Source organism: Canis lupus, chromosome 7 (assembly GCF_011100685.1).
Source record: "Canis lupus familiaris isolate Mischka breed German Shepherd chromosome 7, alternate assembly UU_Cfam_GSD_1.0, whole genome shotgun sequence".
NCBI classification, from domain to species: Eukaryota; Metazoa; Chordata; class Mammalia; order Carnivora; family Canidae; genus Canis; species Canis lupus.
The window spans coordinates 5,958,413-5,984,596 of NC_049228.1; the positions used below are offsets into that span (position 1 = coordinate 5,958,413).

Below are 26,184 nucleotides of genomic sequence, written 5' to 3' on the forward strand. Positions count from 1 at the left end.
ATCCCCAGGGGAAGGAGGAATAAACACCTCTGAATTCCTTCTTTTTCCAAGAAATCCATAGTCTTTATTTACTTACTTACTTATTCATTCATTCATTCATTCATTCATTCATTTTTGCCTCTCTGAATTTCTTTCTTTTCCAAGAAATCCATAGTCTTTATTTACTTACTTACTTATTCATTCATTCATTCATTCATTCATTTTTGCCTCTCTGAATTTCTTTCTTTTCCAAGAAATCCATAGTCTTTATTTATTTATTTATTTATTTATTTACTTATTTATTTATTTTTGCCTCTGAATTTCTTTCTTTTCCAAGAAATCCATAGTATTTATTTATTTTGGCCTCTCTGGATTTCTTTCTCAAGAAATCCATAGTCCTTATTTATTTATTTTTGCCTCCCTGAATTTCTTTCTTTTCCAAGAAATCCATAGTCCTTACTTATTCACTCATTCATTCATTCATTTTTGCCTCTGAATTTCTTTCTTTTCCAAAAATCCCTAGTCTTTTTGTTTTTTTAATTTATTTATTTATGATAGTCACAGAGAGAGAGAGAGAGGCAGAGACACAGGCAGAGGGAGAAGCAGGCTCCATGCACCGGGAGCCCGACGTGGGATTCGATCCCGGGTCTCCAGGATCGCGCCCTGGGCCAAAGGCAGGCGCCAAACCGCTGCGCCACCCAGGGATCCCCCTAGTCTTTATTTATTTATGTATTATTTATTTTTGCCTCTGAATTTTTCTTTTCCAAGAAATCCATAGTCCTTATTTATTCACTCATTCATTCATTTTTGCCTCTCTGAATTTCTTTCTTTTCCAAGAAATCCATAGTCCATCTTTATTTTTGCCTCTCTGAATTTCTTTCTTTCCCAAGAAATCCATAGTCCTTATTTATTTATTTATTTATTTATTTATTTATTTATTTATTATTTATTTATTTATTTCTGCCTCCCTGAATTTCTTTCTTTTCCAAGAAATCCATAGTCCTTACCTATTTATGCATGCAGGCACGCACGCACGCAGGGCATCCGGGATCCGAAGCAGCACACCTGCGTACCCTGGGGTTTGGGTTTATCAACAGAATCCAGCATCATCAGAAAAGGCCTGGGGGCAGCTGAAAAGTGCACGCGAAATTCGCAAACTCCCCTCTCTACCCTACAAGCCCCCCCCCCTCCCTGCCTCTAAGTTTTATGAAAGCTTTTTGCCTTTTTGGACACCTTTCGTGACCCCGTGTCTTAACGTTTGTTTCTGCCGAAGCGGTTTCCCATCTGGTGCTCGGAGGCGGCCGGCGCCGGGGGGCCGCGGGGAGGGGGGCAGAGGACCCGCGGACCGCCCGGGAGGCTCCTGCGGGGGCAACCAGAGTGGCCTCGGGGTCCGGCCTACGAGGGCACGCACGCGCCCCACGGCGCCGTCGGCTCAAGCACCTTCCCGAGTCTACGTTGCAGTCCACGGGCGTCCCGAGGTCCCCCCGGGGTCCAGGGAGGAAAGCGTTAACCCCGCAAGGCTTCCCGGTTGCTAAAAAGTCCCAGCCCCTCCCGACGTCTGTTCCGTCCACTCTCGCGAGAGGAGGCCACCCCCCCCCCTTCCCGCGGCCCTTCTCCCGGGGGGCGGGGCGTCGTCCTGGTCGGCCCCGCCCCCAGCCCTGGGAGTTGCCTAGCAACGACGCAACGCACCTCCCCGGTGCGGGGACGCTCGGGAGCTCGCGAGCTCCGGGCTGCGCGGTTTCTCCTTCCACCTTCCGCGGCCGCCGTCCGCGGCTGCGATCGGAGCCCCGCCCCGGGGAGCCTGCGGCCGCCGGATTGGCGGATGAGCCTCTCCAGGTGAGGACCGACGCCAGGGTGGCGGAGCCTGGCCGGGGCACGTGATGTGCCGGCTCCCGTCCGCGGCGTCCCGGGGCCGGGGCCGGGGACGGGGCCGGGGCCGGGGCCGGGGCCGGGGCCACTGCCGGGGGGAGCTGCGGAGGGCTCCGAGGGTGAGCGCTGCCGCGCCGCAGGGCCCGGGGCGGGGCGGGGCGGGGGAGGGGGCGGCGGCTGGTGCCTTGGCTCGGAGGGTTGGTGCGGTCCGCGGAAGAACCGTGCAAGGTGCTCGGAGCAGTAGGACCTTTGGTCCCCACGCGCTGCCTGTCTGGCTGCGGGGCGTGAGCACGAGGCTCGCCCACCCCAGCTGGGAGTCACGGCTTCGCATTCAGCAGGTGACCTTGGGGAAGTCATTTACCACCTCTTGGCTCCCCAGTGTTCCTTACAGACTGCGAGCCGAGGGGCAGGTGGGGAGACGGTGCAGAGCAAGGGCTGGAGGGTGGGAACCCCGGAGGAGAGATGACGATGACGCGCCGCGGTCGTCACCGGGGCCGGGCACAGCTTTTCCATCAGGGACCGTGTTTGAGCTCCCCCCCCACTTCTCCCGTTTTTTGGCAGGACCGAATCCTGCCCTTGGACTGCAATGACTGACTTCACAATCACGAACTCGACCTATCTCTGCAGCCCATTCGCACACCCTTGACTTCTTGACTCGTGCCGCTCTTCTCCCCAGTTCCGAAAACGAGAATCTGAGGTCAGGAAGGAATGTGGATGAGCCACTTCATTTGATTGAATTCCGTCTTTCAACCTGTACATTTTGGGCGAAAGTAACAATGGTAGCCACCTATGCCTTGCCGAAGTATTATTAGGAGGATTGAAGGAGCCAATTTATGTAAATGTAACTCCCAAGTCAGCATTAAAAGGGCAAGGTTCTAGTGCAACGGAGTTTACAGATGAAGAAACAGGGCTAAGGAGGACTTATCTAGGGGCATCGGAGCTACTAACCCGGAGCAAGAGGGCTGAACTTGATTCTTGGCCCAAGGTTCTTTTTTTTTTTTTTTTTTAAACAACCCCTTTTTAAAAAAATGTTTTTAAAGATTGTATTTATTTATGAGAGACATAGAGAAAGGGGTAGAGACACAGGCAGAGGGAGGAGCAGGCTCCATGCAGGGAGCCCGACGTGGGACTCCATCCAAGTCTCCAGGATCACGCCCTGGGCTGAAGGCAGGCTCTAAACTGCTGAGCCACCCAGGGATCCCCTTGGCCCAAGATTCTTTCACTGCTCTGCACCTGTCCTCTTCACTGAGTCTCTTGAGGGATGTCTCCTTCCTTACATTCCTTTTGTCCCTTTCAGACATCTCCGGAAGTGCTGCCATGTCTGGGAATATTGAATCTTCCTCGGAACAGAACAACAACAGCTATGAAACCAAAACCTCCAATCTTCGAATGTCAGAGAAGAAATGTTGTGAGTCTGGGGAAACAGGAGGGGGGCTGCTCCCTCCCGGGATTTTTCTCTTAGGGCTATAGTTGTAATGCTAGATTTTGATACATGGTGGGAGAGAGAATTCTTTGACATGGGAACTTAAAACCCAAGTCTACCAGGGGAATTTCTTGTCTCAAATGAGTAGGCCCAGTGAAATGTCTGTCACTGGGGCCAGACTGCTGGTATATCCCCACATTTTCTTACTGCTTTCTCTAGCTGTCTCGTAGGGGGATCTGCACACTTGATTGATGTTGAAAGTTACCCACACAGAGATTAAGGCAGAGTGGCAGGTGCGGGGATTACTTAGGGCTGATACTGTTAACAGTTTCCCTTTATTTTGGGGCCATGTTTTGTGAGGGTGCTGCACACTGCAGAAATTGCGGGTAAAAGCCAGTAGTAGTTAATTTTGACAGGCCTCAGGAGAGTCAGGTTCTGACATCTGATCTCTCACTGTGACTTGGGCACCCTGTTTTCCCACTGGGCTAGCCTTTGCACTTTGCAAGCTGCCTTTCCTGCAGGTTCATTCCTCTGGAGACAGGTTTCACTGAGACAGTTTCCATGCCAGTTCTATAAACAGAGACAGCAGGTGGGTTTGCATAGAAATGAAACATCGTTTCTTCTCCCTCTGCATCTGAGTTCCTAATCCTCATTTATAGACTGTATGGCCAAAAGGTCCTGGGCAACTGGTCCCTACAGTTTCTGGGGACCCTCCAGGAATGCTAACCCTTGCCCTTGCTTCCAGATGTACCTTTCCTTTGGAACCCTGTCAGTCCGTTCTCACGTCAGCAGTCCTGTATACAGCAAGTGGAAATAGCCGACCAGAATAAGACCTGGAAAATCAATCCTGTCATGATCAAGTCTTTCCCCAGAGTCTCAACCTTGATGTCATGTCCTTGTCAGTCTCGTGATTGATGATGATAATCTGTTTTCATCTATCACTAATGAAGCTTGCTGGGCTTTGTGCTGCGACAGAGGCAGCTTGTTTGGATGTGATACGGGGGTTGGCACATCTGCACGATTAGGGTCTCCTTCCTCTACCAGGGCAGGAAGCCAGGTACTGAGTGCAAGACCCCATGAAAGAAAACTAGGATAGCATGATGTTTGAGTGCAGCCCTTGGAGTTGGACTGCCTGGGTTTGAATCCTTGTTTTACTACTTTCTAGCTGCATGCCCTTGAGCAAGTTGCTTATCCTCTCTGCGCCTTAGTATGCCTACTTATAAAATAAGTAAGATGCTAATAGGGCGTCCCCGAAGAGCAATGTGAGAACTAAATGAGTAAATATAAGTAAGCACTTAGAAGAGTGTTTATAGAGCGAAAGCGTATTATTTTTCACTGGTGACTTTTCGTTGCATATGAATTGAATCGTACTGTAAATGCCGTGCTGGGAGCTAACCATTTAAAAGAGCCCTATGAAGGATTAGATTTTCAGTAAAGAATGTTTTCTCCTCTAGACAATACTGTAACCCAGATTTGGGAGTACTAAAGAGAGCTGCATTTGTGTTATTGGAACACTTGATTCAAAAGGTTATAGAGTACAGGTGGCAACCTGGACTGCACAGTGTCCAGCGTCAGCTTTATTCTCCACAGAAACCTGCTATGTGCCATTCAAACTCTTCTGCAGTTTTTCTGCCTTGAGGGCTCTTGATAGTCAAGGAGACAGTAATCCCAGGTCTCCCCTTTTGATCCTCTAGACCCTGATTCCTGCTCCGTGCTCTGATTTCTCCTCTCCAAACTCCATCCTCTTCGCCCCCACTAGAAGCATCTGGGTTGTCCTGACTCCACCATCATTCATTTACTCTCTCTCTTCCCCCCTCATGGGTTGGACTGGGAGACTGCTGCAGCCAAATTCAAAGGAGAAAAAGGTGTTTATTTCCTTCTCTCCATCGCCTGCCTGGGTGTTGGAGCAGGCTCCCCTGGTTGTGCTCACACCTAGCAATTGCTTTATTAATAGCTCAGCCGTTATCCCCTTGCTGCCAATTACACCTTGTTGGCTAACTTCACTCAGAGAAGGACTGGAGAAGGACTTCAGGGAGCCAAAACCTCCCAAAGGAGCGTTACTGGAACATCAGCGAGTGGTTGCTGGCAGAGGTTCCTTTAAGGTGCTCAGATAGACTGGTTTCAGGCACCTCAGGAATTAGGCAGGTGGGGGCAGGGGTGAGTGTATACACGCTTTTCTTTGTTTCTTTTATTCTATGGGATTTTGAGTAGGTCCGAAACAGCTTCCCATGTGTACCTTTCCTCATTTACAAAAGCAAGACATGTTTGTGAAAAATTCAAACAAAACAAAGTGAAAAGTAAAAAAATCTCCCACAATTTCTCCTGTCCTTAAGTTTGATTTTTCTGACATCTTCTGGTGTATCCTGTTAACGAAAATAGATTCACACTGCATATATTCTGTTCTGCTGCAATTTTCCTTTTTTTGTTTCTTTAAAAAAACAAACAAAAAAAACCTTACTATATCATGGGGTTTTCCTTGTGTTTGTAAATCCAGATTTACCTCTTTCTGCATAGTATAGCATTTTATGGGTAGGCCAGCTTCCTTCCTTATGGACATTTGAATTGCCCTGTTTCCGGTTTCCCACCATCACAAACAGTGCTGCAGGAGCATCCTTGCACAGAAAGCTGCATGTTTGCACCAGCAACTTTTCCTTTAGATGTAATAGGAGGAAAGACAATTGAAATGTTGATCAGTATTGCTAATCTATTCTCTAAAAAGGTCTATATTGTTAGGTATTCTTAATATTTCAAAGTGCATGGATGGAAATCAGCATTGTCACCTAGAGCTGCAACGTTAACTTTCTCAGTGTTTAGCCACAGAACTTGGTTATTTCATGCCTATCAGTCAAATAGTAGGAGATAATTAGCAGTTTTATGACGTCTCATGAATGGAAAAAATACAAATGCAACACATTTTAATCAGCTTGCGTATTTCAAAAATATTGGGCCTGTTTAGAACAAACAGTGGAAGAAAGCCTTGTTCACCAAAAGGCTGGGAACCACTGACCTACTAGAGCACCCTTCAGGATTAGATTAGAGAGCATAGTCATGCTCACCACATGGCTCCCTTCGCCAGGTGCTGACGAGATCTGGTGGCTGGGGCTGATGGGGCAGTCACGAAACCAGGAGTCCGGTCAGAGCCCTGACCTTGACTTTCTACTGTGGAATTGTGGGCCAAGCTCTTCACTTGCCTGGGTTTGTTTCTGTTTGTAGGAGGGAAGTTCCCAAGCCCTCAGTTCCTCTAAGTATGTTCGGGAGGCAGAGCCAAGTTTGAGAAAGTGAATTAAATCTTGTGTAAAGAAGGTAGGAGAGCGTTTCAGGCTTTCCATTATATGCCAAGAGGTAGGTTATATTGTCTCAAATGAATCAGCTTGAACTATCTACTGTTCAAATTAAGGTGGCAGTGGTTTTGTTTTGTAACAGGCAGGACAGAACGTTCCTAGTTTTGTCAACGTGGCAGTTTGAGATGGGAAGTGAGTTTTAGTTTTGTACTCTGAAAAACGAGAAGCCCGGAGGTGGGAGGTGTGGTGCCTTGGGGAGTCCTTAGGGACCCCGGTTTTCTTTTGCTCTTAGCATTCTCTCTTCAGTTAGGTAAACATGCAGCAGCTGGTCCAATGTTCAGCTTCAGAGCAGCTCCCGAGCATCAGTTCATTTTTAGCTTTAGGGGAGAGCAAGAGGACCTTTGTGGGGAAGTGCCTAATGGGCTGGAAGTTGTGGACAAAGCAGACCCAGAAATGCAGGTAATGAGGCAGATCATGAGGGATTGAGCAGAGTGTGGTGCTGAGCTGGAGAAAGTGAAGATTCATGAGGACTGTACTGCTGACACCCGAGGCAGCTTTCCCCGGGCAGACCTGTCTGGTCAGAGATCAGGGGTTCACATGAGCTGAGGCTGCCGGCTGATGTTTGCCTGCCTTCGTGCTCCCTGTTTGGACACAGATGAAAATCACTTACGTTGCTCTTTACCTGCTCTGGAGGAGTCCCTGCCCACTCCCAGGAAGTTTCCATGTGGGCCACGGGTGAAGGACCAAAGGCCAAGTCCTCTGACCTGGAGTCCGGGCATCCACTCCTCCCTCAGCACTGGGGCCACTCGTTGGTTTCTGGGTACTTGTTGCCCCACATCCCCAGGAAACGCTCTTCCTTCCGAGGTCAACTATAGGTCCTTCTGCCCGCTTCTCCAGTGAGATGAGATCTGTTGAAAATGACTTTCCCATGCAAGTACCTCAGCTTTACTGAATGGTTTCTTAGCTTCACAGGGTCACCTTGTCCCAGAGCAGAGAAGCAGCAGCAACCTGCAGGACACCTTCCGGAAAGCAGTGCTGGGAAGTGGAAAGCGAAGGCCATTCTTTCTCCCTCCCATCCCTGGGCAGGGCCTCCCCTCACAGGAGCCCACAGAGCCTGAGTCCTCCTTACCCAACCTCAGTTTGGGTGCTGGCCCCAGGAAAGTGGGCAGCCGCAATGGAGGCCCCTCTCCTCCCACCCCTCTGTGGCAGGATGGGCAGGGAGGAACCAGCCCCTGTTGAGCAAGCTGCGGAGGAGGCACAAGCTCTGGATTCTAATGCCAGCGCTTCCATGACTCATCCTGTAGCCTTAGGCAAGTCACTTGACCATCTAGGTTGCCCTGCCTGTCGAGTGAGCCCTAGCTCTGTACGTGAGCGTTCCTGAAATAAATCTCGTAAGGAAGGATGGATGAGTGGCTGTTCCTGCTTTTAAATGTCTTGTTTTCACATGGCCAATGAGGCCGACTGGCCATGATGCCCTTATAGGCTAGCTTTACTGTGAAGCTTCCGGAGGTCTACTCATAGACCTCAGGACACAGATACAACTTGTGTCAAGTAGGGTTTGCCACAGTCTGCACTATGGTTTAGAAATTCTGGCTTAAGCTTGTCTTGAGCACAAAGGCCAGAACGGCTTGAGACCAGGCCCTTTTTACAGTGGGCAAGCTAGTTCTTGCCCATGGCTCTGAAGGGATAGATGGGATCCTCAGGATAGAAACTCTGTTGGACCTATTGTAGGAGTCAGGCTGGCTCATCACTGGAGAATCTCCAGGCACAAGGCGTGCCTCCACAGCCCTATTGTTCTTGTGTTATTAGATATTTTTATGTTAAGGAAGGTGCCGTGGTTCTTAATCTTTCCATCCTTGCCACATTTGCCTCTCTTTCCACCTTAGGTACCTCTGTGGAGACTTTGTCCATGTTGGGAAGACATGTCTTGGTTGGGTACTTGGAAATTTATATGACCTTTTAGTTTTCTTTTAGGAGGTTGATCTGATAGCTCTTCTATTTGCCATCCCAGTCCTCCCCCTGGCTTTACTGAAGTGTATGAAGATTAAATGAGGTTATGGTCTATAAGTTCCTAGCCCAGGGCACAAACCTTCCGCAGCCCCTAAGCCATTCAGTTCTGTTCTCTTTCCATTCTAGCGTGGGCATCTTATATGACCAACTCCCCAACTCTCATCGTTATGATTGGCTTGCCAGCCCGGGGCAAAACCTATGTGTCTAAGAAACTCACACGCTACCTCAACTGGATTGGGGTGCCCACCAAAGGTAGGTGCAGGTCATTTATTCCTTGGGAAGGGAAAGGACTAGTTCTTGGGCCTCCCAGGCCTTTGGGAGACTCACTCTCCTTGGCATCAGGATTACAGGGTGCTCCTGGAAGAAATAGTAGTTGATTCCTGATTTACTAGATTTATTCTCTGTTTATAGACTTGTTTTCTCTTCGCCTGGGTGGACTGCCCTAGTTTTGAAGGCATGCCTTTGACGGTATAGGGCTTTACGTCCTTCTATATCATCTTGTCTAATCCTAGTAGTACTACTGTGAAATAGCCAAAGTGGCTGAGGAAATTGAAACTCAGACAGTTTAAGACTTGTTCAAGGTCTAATAAGCCTGAACTTGATTCTAACTTGACTCTTAAATCTGGTATTGTTCCCAACGTACCATGGTGCTTTTTTTTTTTCATTTCCTTGGCCACTCTGACGTTAGATCAAGAAGTCCCCTTTGGTGGGGCCATTGTATTATTTCACTGCTGAAGGCTGTTGGTGTCATCTGCAGTGTTTAATCTTGGGGTATATCGACGTGAAGCAGTCAAGTCCTATAAGTCCTACGACTTCTTCCGACACGACAATGAGGAGGCCATGAAGATCCGCAAGTGAGTCTTCTTAGGCCTGACCTCCCAGCCAGCTCTTTCTCTGCCATCATAAGACTGGATGTTGCAGGGCTTGGGTTTTCCTTTCACTAAATATTCAGTAAGATCAGTGGGAATTTGAACTGGAAATTATTTGGTGGACAGGTCACGTTGGGCTTAGGTACGTAGAAGAACAGGCTCAGGGAGATGCATGTATGTTTGCAGAGTAAACCTATAGAGGGATACCTTATATGCATGGGGCAGGGGAAGGGGAAAGATCTAGGCTGGTCCAAAAACAGTGGGGAAGTTGAAAAGTCTAGTTAGGGGAAAATTTTGACCACAGGGAAAACCAGGAGGGAAGGCACGTGACTCCCCCAGCAGCCCAGTGGTTCGTGTCTCTGGCTGTGCCTGAACTTACCTGGTACTACCCTTATGATGTCCTCTGTTCTGATGGCAGACAGTGTGCTTTGGTGGCGCTGGAAGATGTGAAGGCATATCTTACTGAGGAGAACGGGCAGATTGCTGTAAGCCTTCCCTGCTTCTTCCCCATCTCGATCTCCATCCAAGAGATTGCACAGCCTCACGTTAGGTCTGCCTTGGTGGGATTGCAGTTATCCTAGCCTACTCATCTACTTCGTGGCCTCTCTTCCCAGGTGTTCGATGCCACCAATACCACCAGGGAGAGGAGGGACATGATTTTGAGCTTTGCCAAGGAGAATTCCTTCAAGGTAGGATCTGGCTCCATGCTGGAGGAAAGGGATGAGTGGAGGTGGGGAGTCAGGAGGGACGTGCGGATCTGACTCTGGCGGGTGAGGACTGGATTGGCTATCTGCTTTGCTTCTCTTGGGGAATACCCCCACTCCTTGAGTGTTTTCTTTCAGGTCCTTTCTCAGCCCCTTAGCCTGTATGTCTGAGGCCTGGGGGATGTGGTAAGAGCTACTTCTGAATGAAGAGGCCTTGAAGGCCACATCCATGAAAGAAAATCCTGGGGGCTGTGGTGGCTGCAGTGGGGTAGGCGTGAACATAGGCTGTTAATGCACAGCCTGGGCATTTTTGGCTCATTTATCACCGCCTTCTCTCCCTGGCCAGGTATTCTTTGTGGAATCTGTCTGCGATGATCCTGATGTCATTGCTGCCAACATCCTGGTAGGTGACACCCCTTGCATACCATCTCCTGTCCTTTCTCCCTTGGGTTATGTGTATGTTGGTGGGTGATGGGGGGAGAGTCTGCTGGGTAATGAAAGAAAGAAAGAAAGAGACCCGGTTAACAGTGCAGGGTGATCTTTTTGATCTTCCAGAGCAACATTTTAGACTTCCATGTTCTTCCCTTAGGAGAAGAAACTGAGACTTTGAGGAATAAAGGAAGAATGGGCTGTATTTGAAGCCAAGACTTAGACTGTAGGAGTTTTGGTTCTGTTATCTGGGGATTAGCTGGATGCTGAGACCTGGGGATGTCTTCAGAGTAGATTAGTCTCTTCATTGTCAGGGCCACCATGCAGGAAAGTGCTCTGCCCACTGACTGTCAGTGCTCTATGCCCTGAGTGCCTCATGCCCTGTCCGGTCACGGTATAAACCAGTGCCCATCTGATGGGTTGTACTGTGCTATGTAGACCTGGTATCATGTAGTGCTCTCCTAGCAGTGTGGGAACTTGGACACGTCTAAGAAGAGGCACCTGGTCCAAGTCAGGCGTGCCACTTCATGCACCCTATTCAGAGTGACCGTACGGAGAAATTGAAACCCATTCTGTGTCCCTAGCAGGACCCATAAAGGGATTGGGGCCCAGGAGCAGTTTGAGCTGTGTGACTGTCTCAGTCCTTCAGCCAAGGGCAGGCACATGACTCCCAGTTGTCTTTCCTTTCTTGGTTGCCAGGGTCACAGGACAGGGAGGGGGTGCTCAGTAAACAAGGACTGCCAGCGCACCAGCAAAAGGGCCCTTCTATGGACTTCCTTCTCTTTATTTAGCATTGGCTGTTTGCAGGAGGGCTGTTAAGGGCACACCTCTGACCAGGCCCTACTCTCCCTGATTCCAGGAGGTAAAGGTGTCGAGCCCGGACTACCCTGAAAGGAACAGGGAGAATGTGATGGAGGACTTCCTAAAGAGAATCGAGTGCTACAAAGTCACCTACCGACCCCTTGACCCAGACAACTATGACAAGTAAGGTTTGAGGCCACGGTTTGAAGGGCCTGAGGCAGGGGTCTCGCTTGAGAAAAGAGCCTTCCTCCCTCTGTCCGCATACTTTCTGCTGACCATCCAGGCCTGTAATGTTTCCATCATTCCAGAGAAACAAGGTATGGATTTGTGGCTTCTGTGTAGGTTGCATCTCATACTCGCACAGTGAAGTGTCTTCTATCGTCAGTTCTTCCTCTCTGTCCTCTAAAACAGGATTTCTCAGTCTCTGCACTGCTGACATTTTGAGCCAGCTTATTCTTTGTTACAGCCCTAGGGGGCCCGGTAGGATGTCCAGCAGCATCCCTGGCCTCTGCTCACTAGCTGTCAGTAACACTCCCAACCCGCGATGACCCAAGATGTTTTCAGGTGTTGCCATGTGTCCCTGAGGAGCAAAATCAGTAGTTCGGATCTAGGGTGTTGTAGAGATGCGTCATCAGCTTTTGATCAATTTTAAAGTTTATTGTGTGTATGTGTATGTATTTATACTCTACATATATGTACTATATATATATACACACACATTACAGTGTAACATACATTAATGTAGAAGTACGCATATTACACTTGGAATAGTAACAGTAAAAATGTATGTTTATGTAAAATGTACCGTACAAATATATATATATATATATAATGTTATGTATAATTGCACATGATACAAATGTAAGTAAAAATGTAACAAACATATATAAATGTTATATATAAAATGTGTGTATGTACAGATAGGTGTGTATGTATATACGCACGCATATGTATATAAAGCATGTAAAGTCCTTAAGAACATGCCTGGCTCATCAGAAATGTCTGATGGGGTGCCAGCCATTATTAATGTGGTAGTGTCTGTTGGCAACACAGTCCTCAGTGTGGGTTAACTTGGTGTGTGTGAGATGTAAGAGCCATAGTAAAATGACAAATCCATGTTGAAGATGGTGAGAAAAGCGTGCATAGTTCTCTGTTCCGGGGTGTCAGTGGTCTGCTCAATATTTTGTGTCTTTTAAGTTCCTTCAAGTCAGTTGCCCAGAATGTTAGTATTGGGAGGTGTTCCTTCCTACAGAGGTTGAAACCATTGTTCTAGAAATGGTGTAATAGTATATTCTTCTACATTGAAGCCCTATGTAGGAAAACATTCTAGAATAGAACAGTGTGTGTAGATTTATAGATAGTATTTCTGATGATAGCGTTTGGGTGATTTTTGTTCGCATCATTCCACCTTTTTTTGAAAGTTTTTTTTGGAATATGCATTTATTATTTTTACAGTGAGAGAAATTCTCTGATGACGCAACCACTGTGGAAGTACCTCTGAGAGAGGCTTGATTAGGTGGATGCAGGGGATGTGTAGAGATCTCTAAGATTCTGCAGAGATCTTGCTTGCCTGTGATGCTGTCCCCGGGCCGGGTCTTGACTGCCTCACATGGGGGTTGTGCTTCTCACTAAAATTTAGGGTTAGCAAAATTGTGAGGTCACCTAGCCTAGTTCTTGAGGGAAAGCCTGGATTCTTCATATCATACTTACCTACACTACATGGCATACCATAGGCACTGAAGAAGTGGTAGGTTGGCCAGAAGTTTGGGACATCTTACCTCCTCGGGTCCGAGGTATAATCTCTTACTGCTTGGTTCCTTACATAGGGATCAACTCTGACAGGAGAGGAGGAAGAGGGGCCTTGAGCCCACAAGTCATTGTGGGAATCCTTCCCTTCCTGCTGTTCTCCTCAAATTATCAATCTCACAGGTTCTCTCTTTCTCCTGCTCTGTCCTAGGGATCTTTCTTTCATCAAGGTGATAAATGTGGGCCAGCGATTTTTAGTGAACAGAGTCCAGGACTACATCCAGAGCAAGATCGTCTACTACCTCATGAATATCCACGTGCAGCCTCGTACCATTTACCTTTGCCGGCATGGAGAGAGCGAATTCAACCTCTTGGGGAAGATTGGGGGTGACTCTGGCCTCTCGGCTCGGGGAAAACAGGTGAGACGTTCAGCAGTAGGCTGGATTTCCCAGGCTTAGAGTTGGAGGAAGGGCATGGTGGAGGTCCTCTCTCTTATCCCCTTCCTTCTTCCTAAATCCCATTGGGGCTTAGACCGTAGTTTCAGATGGTCAAGCAAATGCTGAAGACCTCTTCTCATCCACTCATTCTGGCTGTGTTGTAATATGGTAACTTGGGAACCACTTCTGCTGTTAATTCAACCGTCAGTTATTTATTGGGCACGACTTGTATGCTTAGCACAGTACAGGATGCTCCAGTGGAAGTTCATTTCCTCTTGGGTTTATCATAACTGTGTAGCACTTTTTGGATTTTGATCATGGTCCTACATATCATCCTTTACAGGCCGAGTTAGCAATTGTGAGTGTATGTGTGTATGCGCGCACGCACCTGTTTCTCTCCTTTGAAAATTTCTATCTCCAACCTCAGTTTGCCCAGGCTTTAAGGAAGTTTCTGGAGGAACAGGAGATAGCAGACCTCAAAGTGTGGACGAGCCAGCTAAAGAGGACTATCCAGACCGCTGAATCCCTGGGTGTGACCTATGAGCAGTGGAAGATTCTGAACGAGATCGATGCTGTGAGTAGGAACTCTGATGGCTACAAAGCCAGTAAGAGTCTCATATTCCAGCAAGAGCCCTCAGAAGTCATGATATGGGCGGTTTGACCTAGAAGACTAGAACTACCAGGTAGCACCTGTGCCAGTGACGGCCCCAAACCATTCTGTGACCTAGGCCCCCTGGCACCTGGGGAGAATGCAGCTCCATTTGGTTCCCTTGTATTTTTTTCTCTTGGGAAGAAGAAATAGCTGACAATTCACTTCTTTAATTTCTGCTTAGAAAACTCCTTTCCAATTTTTGGCTTCCCCGTCCTTGAACACAAAAGCAAGCATTTCTTTTTCTTTTCTTCCTCTGTACTCTTAACGCCTTCTGCAAGAATTTTCTTGTCCCTTCAGTTTCTTCTCCTCCCCTGCTTCCTGATCCCTTTATCCTGCTGACTTTTCTCGGACCTTTAACTTCTCTGAAGAGTCCGAGCAAGTGGCAGCATAAACTGGAGATGCCACATCCTCTGTGCAGTGGCCCTCCTCCTGCTAGTCCCAGCCGCCCAGGCAAGGACCTGGCACAGTGCCTGGTGCGCAGTAAGATTCCTGCTGGGATTCCTCAGTTTGGGTGGGCCGCGGGGGCTGGCCTCCCTCCTGCAGCCCGTGTGGCTCCCTGCAGGGCGTGTGCGAGGAGATGACCTATGCACAGATTGAGAAGCAGTACCCGGACGAGTTCGCTCTTCGAGATCAAGAGAAATACCTGTATCGGTACCCTGGTGGGGAGGTGAGGTTTCTCCTCATGTGGGGCGACTGCTTTAACTTGGGGGAAGGATCGGGTGGGAGGTGGGGGGTCTAGAAAGGGTAGTCAAGGCATCATGTAGTTTCGTCCTCTGGCCTTTGGGTCACATTTAATTCAGCTTAGACAGTCGAATGTCTCTCCGGGGAAGAGAGTGCCAGGATGTCTTCTGTGTTGATTAGTTGTAGAATCAACATCTTTTTTTTTTTTTTTTTTTACTTTTTTTTTCTTCATTGCACTCCCTAGGTCCCACCCCCACCCAAGCAGGCATAGGCTCGGGTAAATATATGGGGGATGAATGATTTCCCTGTCACCTTTTGTGTTTGAGGCTGTTGGCTGGCCTGAGCGACTTCATAGCTAGAGCCAATGGGAGAGGTTCTGGAAACCCCTAGGAGCCTCTCCTTGCCTCACGCACTGCCTGTTCGTCTGTGGGAAGGAAATATAAGACACAGGCTGAATTCACATTTCCTCTTTTTGACCTGTAGTTTTCTTGACCTGACTCTTACTCTTGAGAGGTCTGAGTATTCTCAAGGGATCCCAGGGCTGGGGGAGTTAGCCGGCGACTCGAAGTCGCTGAATCTCCAGGAGGAAAGCCAGCTGGGGAAGGAGAAGTGGCCTCTTGACTCTGGAGCCAGCTACCGCCTTGGCTGCCAGCCTGAGCCTGGCCTTCTACCAGTCTGCCTCACTTCCCCCACAGTCCTACCAGGACCTGGTGCAGCGGCTGGAGCCCGTCATCATGGAGCTGGAGCGCCAGGGCAACGTCCTCGTCATCTCCCACCAGGCTGTCATGCGCTGCCTGCTGGCCTACTTCTTGGACAAGGGTGCAGGTGACATTTGAGGAAAGGGCCAGGGGACACATTTATGGGGAGGGGCCTGGATTTGGGATGGCAACCGAACCTCCCCCTCTTCTACTCAAATTGGAGTGCATTCTTCCGGCAGCAGTGTGGGGCTCCCAGCAGCCACCGCGCCAACTACTTGCTGAATTTACTCCTTTGGTACAAAAGCCCCCAGTGGAGAGTGGCTGCTGCTGGAGCTCCTTCATCCAGCTTGGCTAAAGGGCCGGCGTCAAGCTGACTCTCTTGGCAGAATCAGAAAAGTGGTTGAATATTCCCGGCTTGTTTGGCTGTAAGGAGGGCCGTGTCTTAGAAGCATCTTCATCCTTTGGATGCAGCACAGGATAGTTTCTGGGTAGAACTGTAAGGAAGTTGCTGGCTTTTCTGCCCCTGCCCCTTCCCTTTCTCCTCTATCTGAGCTGCTGGGAAGCCTGAGGATTGGGCCTTCGGGACACCCAGGGGGCCACAGTCTGTGCTTCCACCGGGTCCTGGCTTCTGCACTTGTTCCTGTTCTGCTGCATGGAAAAATCTAAAATGGACGGATGTTAGCCTCTCAGTAGCTTGGGCAGCTTCTTGGTGGCCATCCTGATCATTGTCTGGGGTTTAGGGGTGGAGTTGTACAACCCGAGGTCAAGGTAAAGACAACCCCGCAAGCTCCTTAGATTTCCCCACCGACTTGACCTTACGACGCGGTACTGAGAGACTTCTCTCCCCTGCCTTTCTGCTTTCAGATGAGCTACCGTACTTGAGGTGCCCTCTCCATACCATCTTCAAACTTACTCCTGTGGCCTACGGTAACCAGAAGCTTGGCGGCTGCTGGGCGGGGGTGGGGGAATTGAAGAAAGTCAGGCTGTTTGAATCTTCTCTAGAAGCCTGCCATCACCCCTGTGTACCAGAGGAATTGCATCAGTGCCTTCCATTTTTGAAAGGATGTATGGGGGGGCGCCTGGGTGGCTCAGTCGGTGAGGCGTCTGACTTCGTCTCGGGTCATGATCTCGGGGGACCTGGAATCCCACTGAGAGTCGGGCTCTGCGCCTAGCCAGGACTGCTGCTCCCTCTGCCCCTCCCCCTTTTGTGTGAGAGCTCACGTGTGCATGTGCATGTCCTGTCTCTAATAAATGAATAAAATCTTTTAGAAAAGGGATATATATGTGTGTTTGGGAATATATACATTCTTATGTGGTATGTTTCTCACACTGAAACTAAATATTTTTTGGAGCTTTTTTCCTGAAGGCCTTTCTCTTTCCTGTTTCCCCAGGATGCAAAGTGGAAACAATTAAACTCAATGTGGAGGCTGTGAACACTCACCGCGACAAGCCAGCTGTAAGTATTTTCCCACAGATGATCGTGCAGGCTCCCTGCCACCTTGAGTCTTTGAACCTTTGACATCACAAGACTGGGGTTTTGTTCACGTACAAAAGGAAGACAACATCCAGAATTCATGTCCTATGTAGTCTGCTTACTTCCAAAAGGAAGAGATGTTGGAATTAATGGCTTTTTAAATTAGTACCTCTTTCATGAGTTTTAACTTTGAAAGTTGGCTCCTGGAAATCCAGTTAAGTATGGCAGGTGTTTGGCCGAAGTGAGATACAGATCCCCGCCCCCCCCCCCCCCCCCCCCCGCCCCCGGGAGTGCTCCCTTTAGAAAGTAGGATCCAGAGGAGCCTGTAAGGTGGGGTCAGGAGGTATAGGGTTTGTTCCTAGGTGTGTCCTGATAATTCGTGTGATCTTAAATAAGACCCTTCCTTTCATGGACCCTCCTTCCTCCTCTGGAGTATGATACTCAAGGAGCTTCTCCTTCTACAACCCTTAGTGTCCTGGGACTTAGCGATAAGGCCATGGCCCATGTCTTATGAGAGACTCTCTCTGCAGAGGAGCAGGAGTGGAGAAAACTGTTGTGGTTACAAGCATTATTTAACCTTTATGAGTGAGCTTTTGGCTTGGCTTTCATTTGTGTGGTGTCCCTCCATTTCCAATCAGAACAACTTCCCCAAGAACCAAACCCCTGTAAGGATGAGAAGGAACAGCTTTACGCCTCTGTCCAGTTCGAATACAATAAGGCGTCCAAGAAATTACAGTGTTGGGAGCCGGCCCCTCAAGCCCCTCAGCCCTCTCCGTGCCCTGGACACGCAAGAAGGGGCCGACCAGCCGAAGACCCAAGTCAGCATTCCGGTGGTGTAACCGTGTGTCCCCTCCAGGCTTGGCCTCCTGCCCTTGTCACTAAGCACCAAGGAGTCATTTAACTTCCAGCCCCTACCCCCAGTGCTCCACCACGGATCTTAACACAGAACGTGAGCTCACGTGTTTCCAGACCAATCTTAGCTGTTCTCCAGTGTGAAACATGTCCCCGCCCAGGGGCCATTTGACCAGTGGGTATTTCAGGACACGTCCTCATTTGGGGTGGTCTGGAGAAGGAGGAAAAGGGATACGCTCCCCTGGGTGCTTAGCATAGCTGGGTCTGAGGTTAAGCCTGCCCCGTAGACTTGGTTCTTGTCCCTGGTGTCTAAACCCCTAACGTCCTTGTGTTGGTAAAGTGGGGGGTGGGGCGGAGGGGGATGCAGAAGCCCATTTTTCCTTCACCTTTGTCTCTTCGAGGTGTGCTCTACTCACAGTCCTTACTTGCCTGCTTTGTGCCCCCCCTCGCTCACCTCCCCTTTGGATTGTCCGGTGTGGTGCATGGCATTGTCGTCGTGGTGTCTGTGGAGCAGGGGAGGGGTGGCCAGAGAGAAGTCTAGGCTCTGTTGATGCTCTCGGCAGGGGGCCTCAATGGATCCAGACTGGGGGAGCTTTTTTTTTTCCCCCTCTCCTTTCCTCTCAAGCCAGGTCCTGAAAGGGTCAGTCTAGGCTGTAGAACATCCACAGATGCTCTGGAGCCTGCAAGTGGACGTAGGGTGAGAGTACGTGCCTCCTTTCGTGAGAACCAGTCCTGAATCTACGAGGCCCTGGGGGCAGTTGGCTCTGAGTGTGTGCAAAATGTCTTGGTTGGTATTTTTCACTTCAAAAGCCAGGCATAGGTTGTTTTGGCAGCTGTAGAGTGAGGTTTAGGTGAAGGGGACATTCTCTAGCTCTTGCAGGTCTCTTGTAGGGCAGCCATGCCTATTTTTCCAGTGGCTCCCAGCTTTGCCATCCACAGCAACTTTCCTGCCGAGGCCAGTGACCTCTGGGGCTGTGTAGGACAGAGTTAGGTTAAAGAGTCACCAGTGATGCTGGCATTGCTCAAGGCAGACAGCAGGGAAGAGGTCACTAGAGCTTATTTTCCTGGAATTTTCAACACTCCACTTTAGATTAAAAAAATTTTGCATGAGCAATGTTGTTGTTGTTGTTGTTTTCTCCTAAATCTGGGAGAGGCCTGATGATGAACTTAATCTTCTCACGGGTGTATTCTTTCTTCCATCTTAATGTCCTGGAGTCTTTGGGACCCTGAGGGGTCTAGCTCTGAGTTGTCTGGAATTGCCTATTTGCTTCTGTCATTTTATTTTCTCCGCAGGGTTAAACAGGAAATGTTTAGAGCAGGGGATTCTTAGCTCCTTGGTGGCCCTCCAATTGTGCATATAAAACATGAACATATGTGCAGTCTTCTGAGAGGGAAGTCCCGATTTCTCATGAGATTTTTATAAGTGATGGGATGAATCCACACCTTAAAGTTATCAATTTGTCATTCAGAGGAAACCGGCAAGAGCCAGTGAGCTTTAGGCCAAGGGTGTTTTTGTTTGCTAATAGAAGACCTTTTGTCATGGTTCTCATCTAGGAGCATTCATTCGAATCCTCTTTAGAATTTTTTTTTTAAAGATTTATTTATTTATGATAGACATAGAGAGAGGCAGAGACACAGGCAGAGGGAGAAGCAGGCTCCATGCAGGGAGCCTGATGCGGGACTCGATCCCGGGACTCCAGGATCGCGCCCTGGGCCAAAGGCAGGCGCTAAGCTGCTGAGCCATCCAGGGTTCCCCCCCCCCACCCTTTAGATGGTAAAGGTTATCATCACAAGCAGCTGACTTGTGACCTGGAGTCCTTTATTCTTACATCCCGAGTAGGACATCACAGTGTTTCCAAAAAGGTTGCATGCCTAGCTTCTGCCCCTCGTTGCATCTAAGCTGCCGTACAGCTTTGCCGTTACATTCCGTGTACGTAGGGTCTTCGTGAGGGCTTCGGGCTGGGTGGGAGGCAGTGATGATGGTAGAGGACAGGGAAGTAGAAGAGAAGGTTCTTGCCCTGAAGAAGGTTATTTTGAAGACAGGTTATATAATTATAACAAATGAACGTTTGTGAAAGAGCAACACCTTGAGTCTGTAAGTGTGGACATCAAAGTGGAGTTTAGATTACTTCTGGCTTTTCTCTTGTCCTGTGAGACTAAAGGGGGTAGGAGGTGAGAATCCTCCTCCCGCAGGTGGGGATGAGATGTGATCTAGGCACAAGGTGGGGCACTTTTACAAGCCCTGGTGGAACCTGAGTGGCCGGCAGCACCCTTAGGCCAAATGGTTATTCATTCAAGTCTTTTTTTTTTTTTTTCCTGCTGTGCACTAAGAAAATTCAGAGCTAATGAATGACAAGCAGGAGCATTTTGATCCAAAGACTTTGGATCTGAGCTGTGCATACTCTTAGAGGAGGATTCTCCAGCGCACGAGCCTTGTGTTACCCTTTTTGTGAACCCCAGCGTGAGACACAGGTTGCCAGGATGTCCTCTGTGGCCCTCAGCCTGCTCCTCGTTTCTCCACCCTCCCCCGTGCTAGTTTGCTTCCCCCAAAGGGAGAGCCCGAGGTGACACAAGAAATTAAGATACGAGAAATTAGAACTTGACGGTAGTGAGGCTCTCGGCACCCTTCAGGTTTTAGAGCAAGATCCCTCCAGAGAAGTTTGAGCAGCAAGAAGCCAGGAGAATAGAGCGGAACAGAGCTCTTGCTCCACATTTCAGAGACACTCGGCTTCCTGCCCTTTCTCTCCTCTTCTTCCTTTCTTACTGGAACATGTGTTAGTTGTATCTACACGTTACCATAATCACGTCTAGATCACAGATCGTACAAAGAAAGGAGGGGTCCCAGAGCACCTTTTGCTGAGGCTTTCAAGTTTCATTGTGGGAGAAATAAGGGAAGGCTTTAGCCTGTTTAAATTATTTAATCCAGTAAATGGGGAAAGGAAAATCCCTGTATACTTTATTTTCTTGTTTGGAAGCTGAATGATGAATTTCGTGACAGACTTGAAAGAGGAATCTGAAGCAGATTTAGGGAACTAGCTTCTCTTGTTTCTTAACCCTCAAATTAGAATTTAGTTCTTAATCTGTATTGCCTTTGGTTTGGTTTGATTTTGATAAGGAGAGTGTTTTACATTTAGCCCCAAAGTAGAGTAAGAAAATCTTTTAAGAACATTGCATTGTGCTGTTGGGTCTGTCCTATCTTGTTGTCTCAGGGTTGGTTGGTTGGTTGTTCCCCCCCAAGAAGTTAGAGTTAGGAATACAATGTGTCTGTATTCCCAGGCTGAATGGATGAGTGTTTCCTGTGATGTTCTGGGTGCTCCTCTTTGTAACCCACAAACAGATCTACAGTGGCACCAGCATTCTCAAGAAACTTGACATAACTGTGGAAATAAATCCATCTTACGGTTGTTCTCTGAGTAGGAGGTCTAGGTTCTGGAGAAACCCATTGGGGTAGCCAAAGGACAGGGGGAAGAAAGTCTAATGATTGAGGGACCGTGTCTGGGTTATACAGTCTTACGGACATTCCATTGTCTGTGCTGAGTTCAGAAGCCATGTTGTGTTTGTTTTCCAGAAATTTGACCAATTTACCCAGGTTTCCTAGCATACATTTTGACTTGGTCATGTTTTAAAAATTTTAATTTTAAAAAGATCTAACAGTTGAGCCAGGTTGCAGCATTGATAGGATGGATCTCTGACTTCCCAGGAATTTAATTTAGACGCCTGGTGTCTAGAAGACTGTATCTCGCGATAACAATATGCTGGCTGACTGGCTGACGGACTCCAGTAGGTTTCTTGTCATCCAACAGTCTGTTTGCTGATTGTACCCTTTAGTAGCAGATGTGTATTACTAGAATTCTGTGTCTGTCGCATGTGTCCTTCAACAAAAGGACGTAAACACTCCACATGTTTTTTCAGGGGGAAGTTCTGTATACTATGATTTTTAATAGACATTTCATTTAGGGTAGCAGCCAAATTCTCATCATTTTGTAGCAAACGAAGATTGAACATCACTTGTGTATAATGTTTTGTGAACTCAGCGAAGGAGATGCCTGCTCAAAGCCTGAAATTGTTACCTCTGCCTGCATTCATTCCACTCACTCACCCACTTGTAGGCACGACTTGCCTTTCACCAGCGGCTGCTGACCCTGCTGTGTCCTCAGCTTCCCTGTCCCGGGATACAGCAGTGGATAATGCTGTTGTTTTCTGTCTCCCATGCATCTAGCTCTTACTCTAATAAATAAAAATGCAAAGGAAATTTTACATTTAAAAATGGATTTTAAGAGGTGGCAAAAGTATTCTTTCCAATCAGCCTTTCACTGGGGACCTAGGACCAATATCTATCAACTCAATGTTTTTGTATCTGAATTGCTTGTGTACATTTTTTTTTTATTGTGTTGAAATAACAAAATCAACTCGTCTGATATGGTGATGGTTTTACTGTGGCAAAAGCAAAGGACTGATCACCAGCTGTGCCCCTTGGAGGGAATAGGAAATGGTTGAAGGGAACGGACTGAATTGGGAACTCATGTACTAGAGTTATCCTGCGGATTTTCTAGGCACAGCTCTGGTGAAACAGTAATGTGAGTCCTTACCAGCATTCTGATTTAATGTGGTGACATGATATCAAAATATGCACTCAGATCCACAGAAGGTGTTTATAACTATATTTGAAATGTGCTTTTGTGTGTATGTGTGTGTGTGTGTGTGTGTATAGAACGGGTAAATAAAATCGTTGAGTAACTTGAACCTATCAGAAGGCTTCTGGGTTTTTTGTTTTGTATTTTGAGTTGTGTTCTCCATCCACTACCCCACCTCCAAAGCTGTGTGCTGCTGCTCCATGATTGAGCTCAGACTCGTGAAAGCCAGTTGGCAGCATGACTGGATTCCTTGGTGTGGGCATGGCTCTCTTCCACCACCTTCTGGGAAGGATGGGTAGTAGGACATTATGGAAGGCACGTGAACTCCGGTAGAAGCTGTGTGTACGTTTTTGGCACCTCTTTAAGAATTAAGAAAAAATTGCCTTTGCCTACACTGTACTATGACTCCCGTTAGCAACATGTAACTCATTATTGTAAAGAAAAAAAGGTGGAGATCTCTTAGAATTTAGTGGGCTGCCCCTTCTAGAACGTGACCTGCCTGTTTCTAAAAACCTTGCAGTCAACAGAATGAAATGGCATTAAACTTCTGGGACAGGAAATACAGGTGGAAGTGTGTCACCGCCTGGCGCCTCATTCCCTGTCAGCCTCACGAGGAGCAGGAACTCATTAGCCATGCAGACTCTCGGCCCTGTCATCGGAATCCTCATCTTCATAGACTTATTACCAAGTGATTCACATGCAAATTTAACACTTGGGATTCACTGCTCTAGGGGGAAGAGTTCCTCACAAAAAGTTCAGCCCCAGCTTCTGGGAAGAAGCTGATCTCTGCCCTGACGGATTTCGGATTTCGGAAGGGACCGTAGAGAGCCTCCTCAGAAGCCGAGGAGCCTCTGACTGCAGTGCCATTTTGTCACCATGGTCTTTTGGTTGATAGCAGCCTACATGCTCTCCTTTTTACCACAGGGCTTCCCACAGCCTCTGCCTCCTATCTTGGGTATATAGCTTATGGTCTAGGTCTGGAAGGAGTGCCTGATCCAACAAGGTCACAAAGGTTGGTTTCTCAGGGAAAGAAGCCCCTGACTGTGCTGTCGGAGTTTGGTAAAGGGTCAAGGGGAGCACAACAGAGGGTCCATGCATGTGTGTGTGGACGTGGGGTCATGGGCAGTGGGGGGGCCAGTGCAAAGGAGGGGAGGGGAGGGATTCTTGTGTTTTGTCCTTTGTCGGTGTGGTGTAATGGCTCTGTCTCTCTTCCCCTCTAGCTCCCAGGCGGAAACTGGGTTGGCTGTGCTTAGGCACTCACTCCCCTTCAGCGCCCCTCACCCCGCTTTGCCGATGACGTGAAGGCCGAGGCCAGACCTCTCTGAGATCTACTACTGCAGAGCCTGGGGATGCCAGCTCCACGGGGGCTCCATCAGGAAGTTAAGCTGGGATTGGACATTCGGGGCCACCAAAATGAGGCCTGGAAAAACATTACATTTCTTCCCCTCGGGCCTAATGGGAATGTCTGTTACACAGGAAGACTTGACTTCCCTGTGCCTCAAAACATCCAACAGCCTGAGCCGATGAGTTTGTATTATCTCTGCTGGGGTGTGAGCCCAGTTGGCCAGTCTTGTTCTGTTTCTGTATTTCACTTCTCACCTGCGATTGTATCCCTGGCTGCCTATTCTTTTCTGAAATGTGAACGCACCTCTTGAGATGTGTTTCCAAGGGGAGGGCTGCACTGCCGCAAGCCTGTTCTGTGCTGTGAGAGCTGGTCTCTGCATCCCTTCCAGGCTCGCGGGCGCGCACACAACGGATGCATGCTAGCAGTCCCTTTTTTGTCACATTGGAAACGAGACAAACTCACCAGGTGAATAGCGGGTATCTGAGAAATTCAGTCCCTGAATTGTCTCTTCTGCGGTGATGGAAGAGCAGTCTCGGTCAGCCTTCTTGTCATTAGAGAAGTTTTTCCTTGTTCCAGGCCCCATAAGGGTAGGATCATCCTGACTGCAAGGCTCCCCAGAACGAGTACCCATCGTCAAAGTTCCTGTTTCACAAGTAGCTACATCCAGTATTTTCTACTGGATGCTGTGTCCCCTCATAGCTGCAGAGGGCTAGGTCATCCTCTACCAGTTGGGAATGAGGGCTGGAGAGAAAGGTAGGGTGCCGTTGACATTACCTGAAGAATGAAAGAGGGTTCCTTGGGAGTTCTTGCTTCACAACCAGTGCAGGGGGACATGACTTTCTGTGGGGTCTGTCTCTAAGAAAGCAGCTGGTTCTGATGCCTACCTCCTAGCTAATTGTCACTATTGGGTCTGCTGGTCTCTTACGCAGACCTCTTATGTAGGTGTCTTATGCTGGGAGAGCCAAGTCCTTGGTGCATCCATCATTTGGTTTCCTGTGAAGTTAAGCCAGGTAGTTCTCTAGAGCAATGTGATTCTCTGTCAATGTGATTTAAATATGTCACTACTCCAAAGGAGGGTATGGAAGCTCCAAAGGATAAAGATAAGCAAAATCCTTTTTTTTTTTTTTTTTTTTTTTTAAGAATAGTAAGTTTTTAGCTTTCTAAATACTTTTTTCCTTTCATGCAGATACCCACTTGCTGGGCAAGAGGGTAAGTAAAGAGAAAGGTAATGAAATGCAGCTTTTAATGGTTCTTTTATACTGTGGATGATACAGGGCTCTGTTACCTAAGATGTGATGAGCTGGGCTGCAGGCAGTTCAGCATCCAGCAACCAGGAGCTTATTTTATACGCACAAAGCTGCCTTCAGAAAGGCTCCTGACTCTGCTCTGTAGCAGGGGCTTTTCATTTGGCCGCTCGTAGCGTGCGGTACTGTGATGATTTTGTTCTTGTGATGCAGGTTTCTTTCTGCATCTGAACGCAATGCCTGTTGATAATCAGATAATGTTTTTATTTAGCTATTTATTCATCCATGTGAGATACTTTTAAATCCCGTAGTAGTGTCTGCATGTATGTTGATCGGAATGTTAGATAATTGGTGTTGTATGTTTTTCAGTAGAAATTTAGGGAGGTTGAGATTTTAAGTCTGATGTCCATAGTATTACCTTAAATTAAATTTCCAGGGTCTAGGTACCTGCCTTCTGAAAAGGATGACAACTACGGTAGGGCACAGTGGATTTCTTTTGAATATTTTTCTTTCTGATTGATTTGTATTATAAGTATCAGCCAAGAGATGCATTTCTCTGGTGAGAAGTTTATCTCCTGGATAAATAAAAATCATGCTAAAATACGTCAGTAATATGTATTGCTTTGTAATAAGAAATAAAAGTTATTTTTAATTTAAAGATGTAATTACTTTTTGAAATCACAAAATAGGATAGCATTTGGTGCATTAAACACACAAAATGTTAATAACATTGTGCAAAATGTCTTTGAAACTAGCTTCTTTAAAGTGATTCTCAAATTTTTAGATCATATATATGTATATTTCAAGCTAGTGTTTGAACTGGTCCTTTATTAAGTTACATTAGCATTTCAAAATGATTAAGAGTGAGATCATTATTGCCATGTAATTACTGACATTCTGGAGCTTTTAAAAATTTATTTAACAAATATTTAATGACCACCTCTTGGTTGCCATGCACTGAGTAAAACCCAGTCCCCGTCCTCTGACCTTGGAAAGCTCTCCAAGCACTTTTGCGAGTGTTATCTGACCCAGCGGTCAAGCCATCGTTCGTAGAAG

At 47.7% G+C, this 26,184-nt stretch overlaps 1 protein-coding gene across 10 annotated transcripts; it reads left to right on the top strand.

The window, feature by feature from the left end:
* Nucleotides 1–1,659: 1,659 nt before the first annotated feature.
* Nucleotides 1,660–25,786, top strand: PFKFB2 (6-phosphofructo-2-kinase/fructose-2,6-biphosphatase 2). 10 transcript variants are annotated; one of them, XR_005361849.1, is made up of 17 exons: nt 1,660–1,815; nt 2,410–2,545; nt 3,146–3,256; nt 8,689–8,814; nt 9,320–9,416; nt 9,850–9,916; nt 10,046–10,120; nt 10,482–10,538; nt 11,424–11,548; nt 13,323–13,530; nt 13,976–14,122; nt 14,763–14,867; nt 15,577–15,706; nt 16,444–16,506; nt 16,971–17,035; nt 17,692–23,551; nt 23,760–25,786. XR_005361849.1 is itself a non-coding variant. In XM_038541998.1 (17 exons), the coding sequence occupies exons 3-17, from the start codon at nt 3,166–3,168 to the stop codon at nt 23,790–23,792; spliced, it is 1,569 nt and encodes a 522-aa protein (XP_038397926.1). In that variant the 5' UTR covers nt 1,660–1,815; nt 2,410–2,545; nt 3,146–3,165; the 3' UTR covers nt 23,793–25,786. The 10 variants fall into 10 exon arrangements, 9 of the variants coding, with proteins under 9 accessions (XP_038397926.1, XP_038397930.1, XP_038397932.1 ...); XM_038541998.1 differs by having other exon boundaries at nt 17,692–17,871; XM_038542002.1 differs by having other exon boundaries at nt 3,146–3,253; nt 17,692–17,871.
* Nucleotides 25,787–26,184: the final 398 nt, after the last annotated feature.

What these genes read in the sequence shown, in the direction of transcription:
- PFKFB2 (XM_038541998.1), top strand. Translation starts at nt 3,166, where the DNA reads ATGTCTGGGAATATTGAATCTTCCTCGGAACAGAACAACAACAGCTAT. An exon ending in GATTGGGGTGCCCACCAAAG is followed by an intron (nt 8,815 to 9,319) that starts GTAGGTGCAGGT and finishes TGTCATCTGCAG; the next exon opens with TGTTTAATCTTGGGGTATAT. An exon ending in GAGGCCATGAAGATCCGCAA is followed by an intron (nt 9,417 to 9,849) that starts GTGAGTCTTCTT and finishes TTCTGATGGCAG; the next exon opens with ACAGTGTGCTTTGGTGGCGC.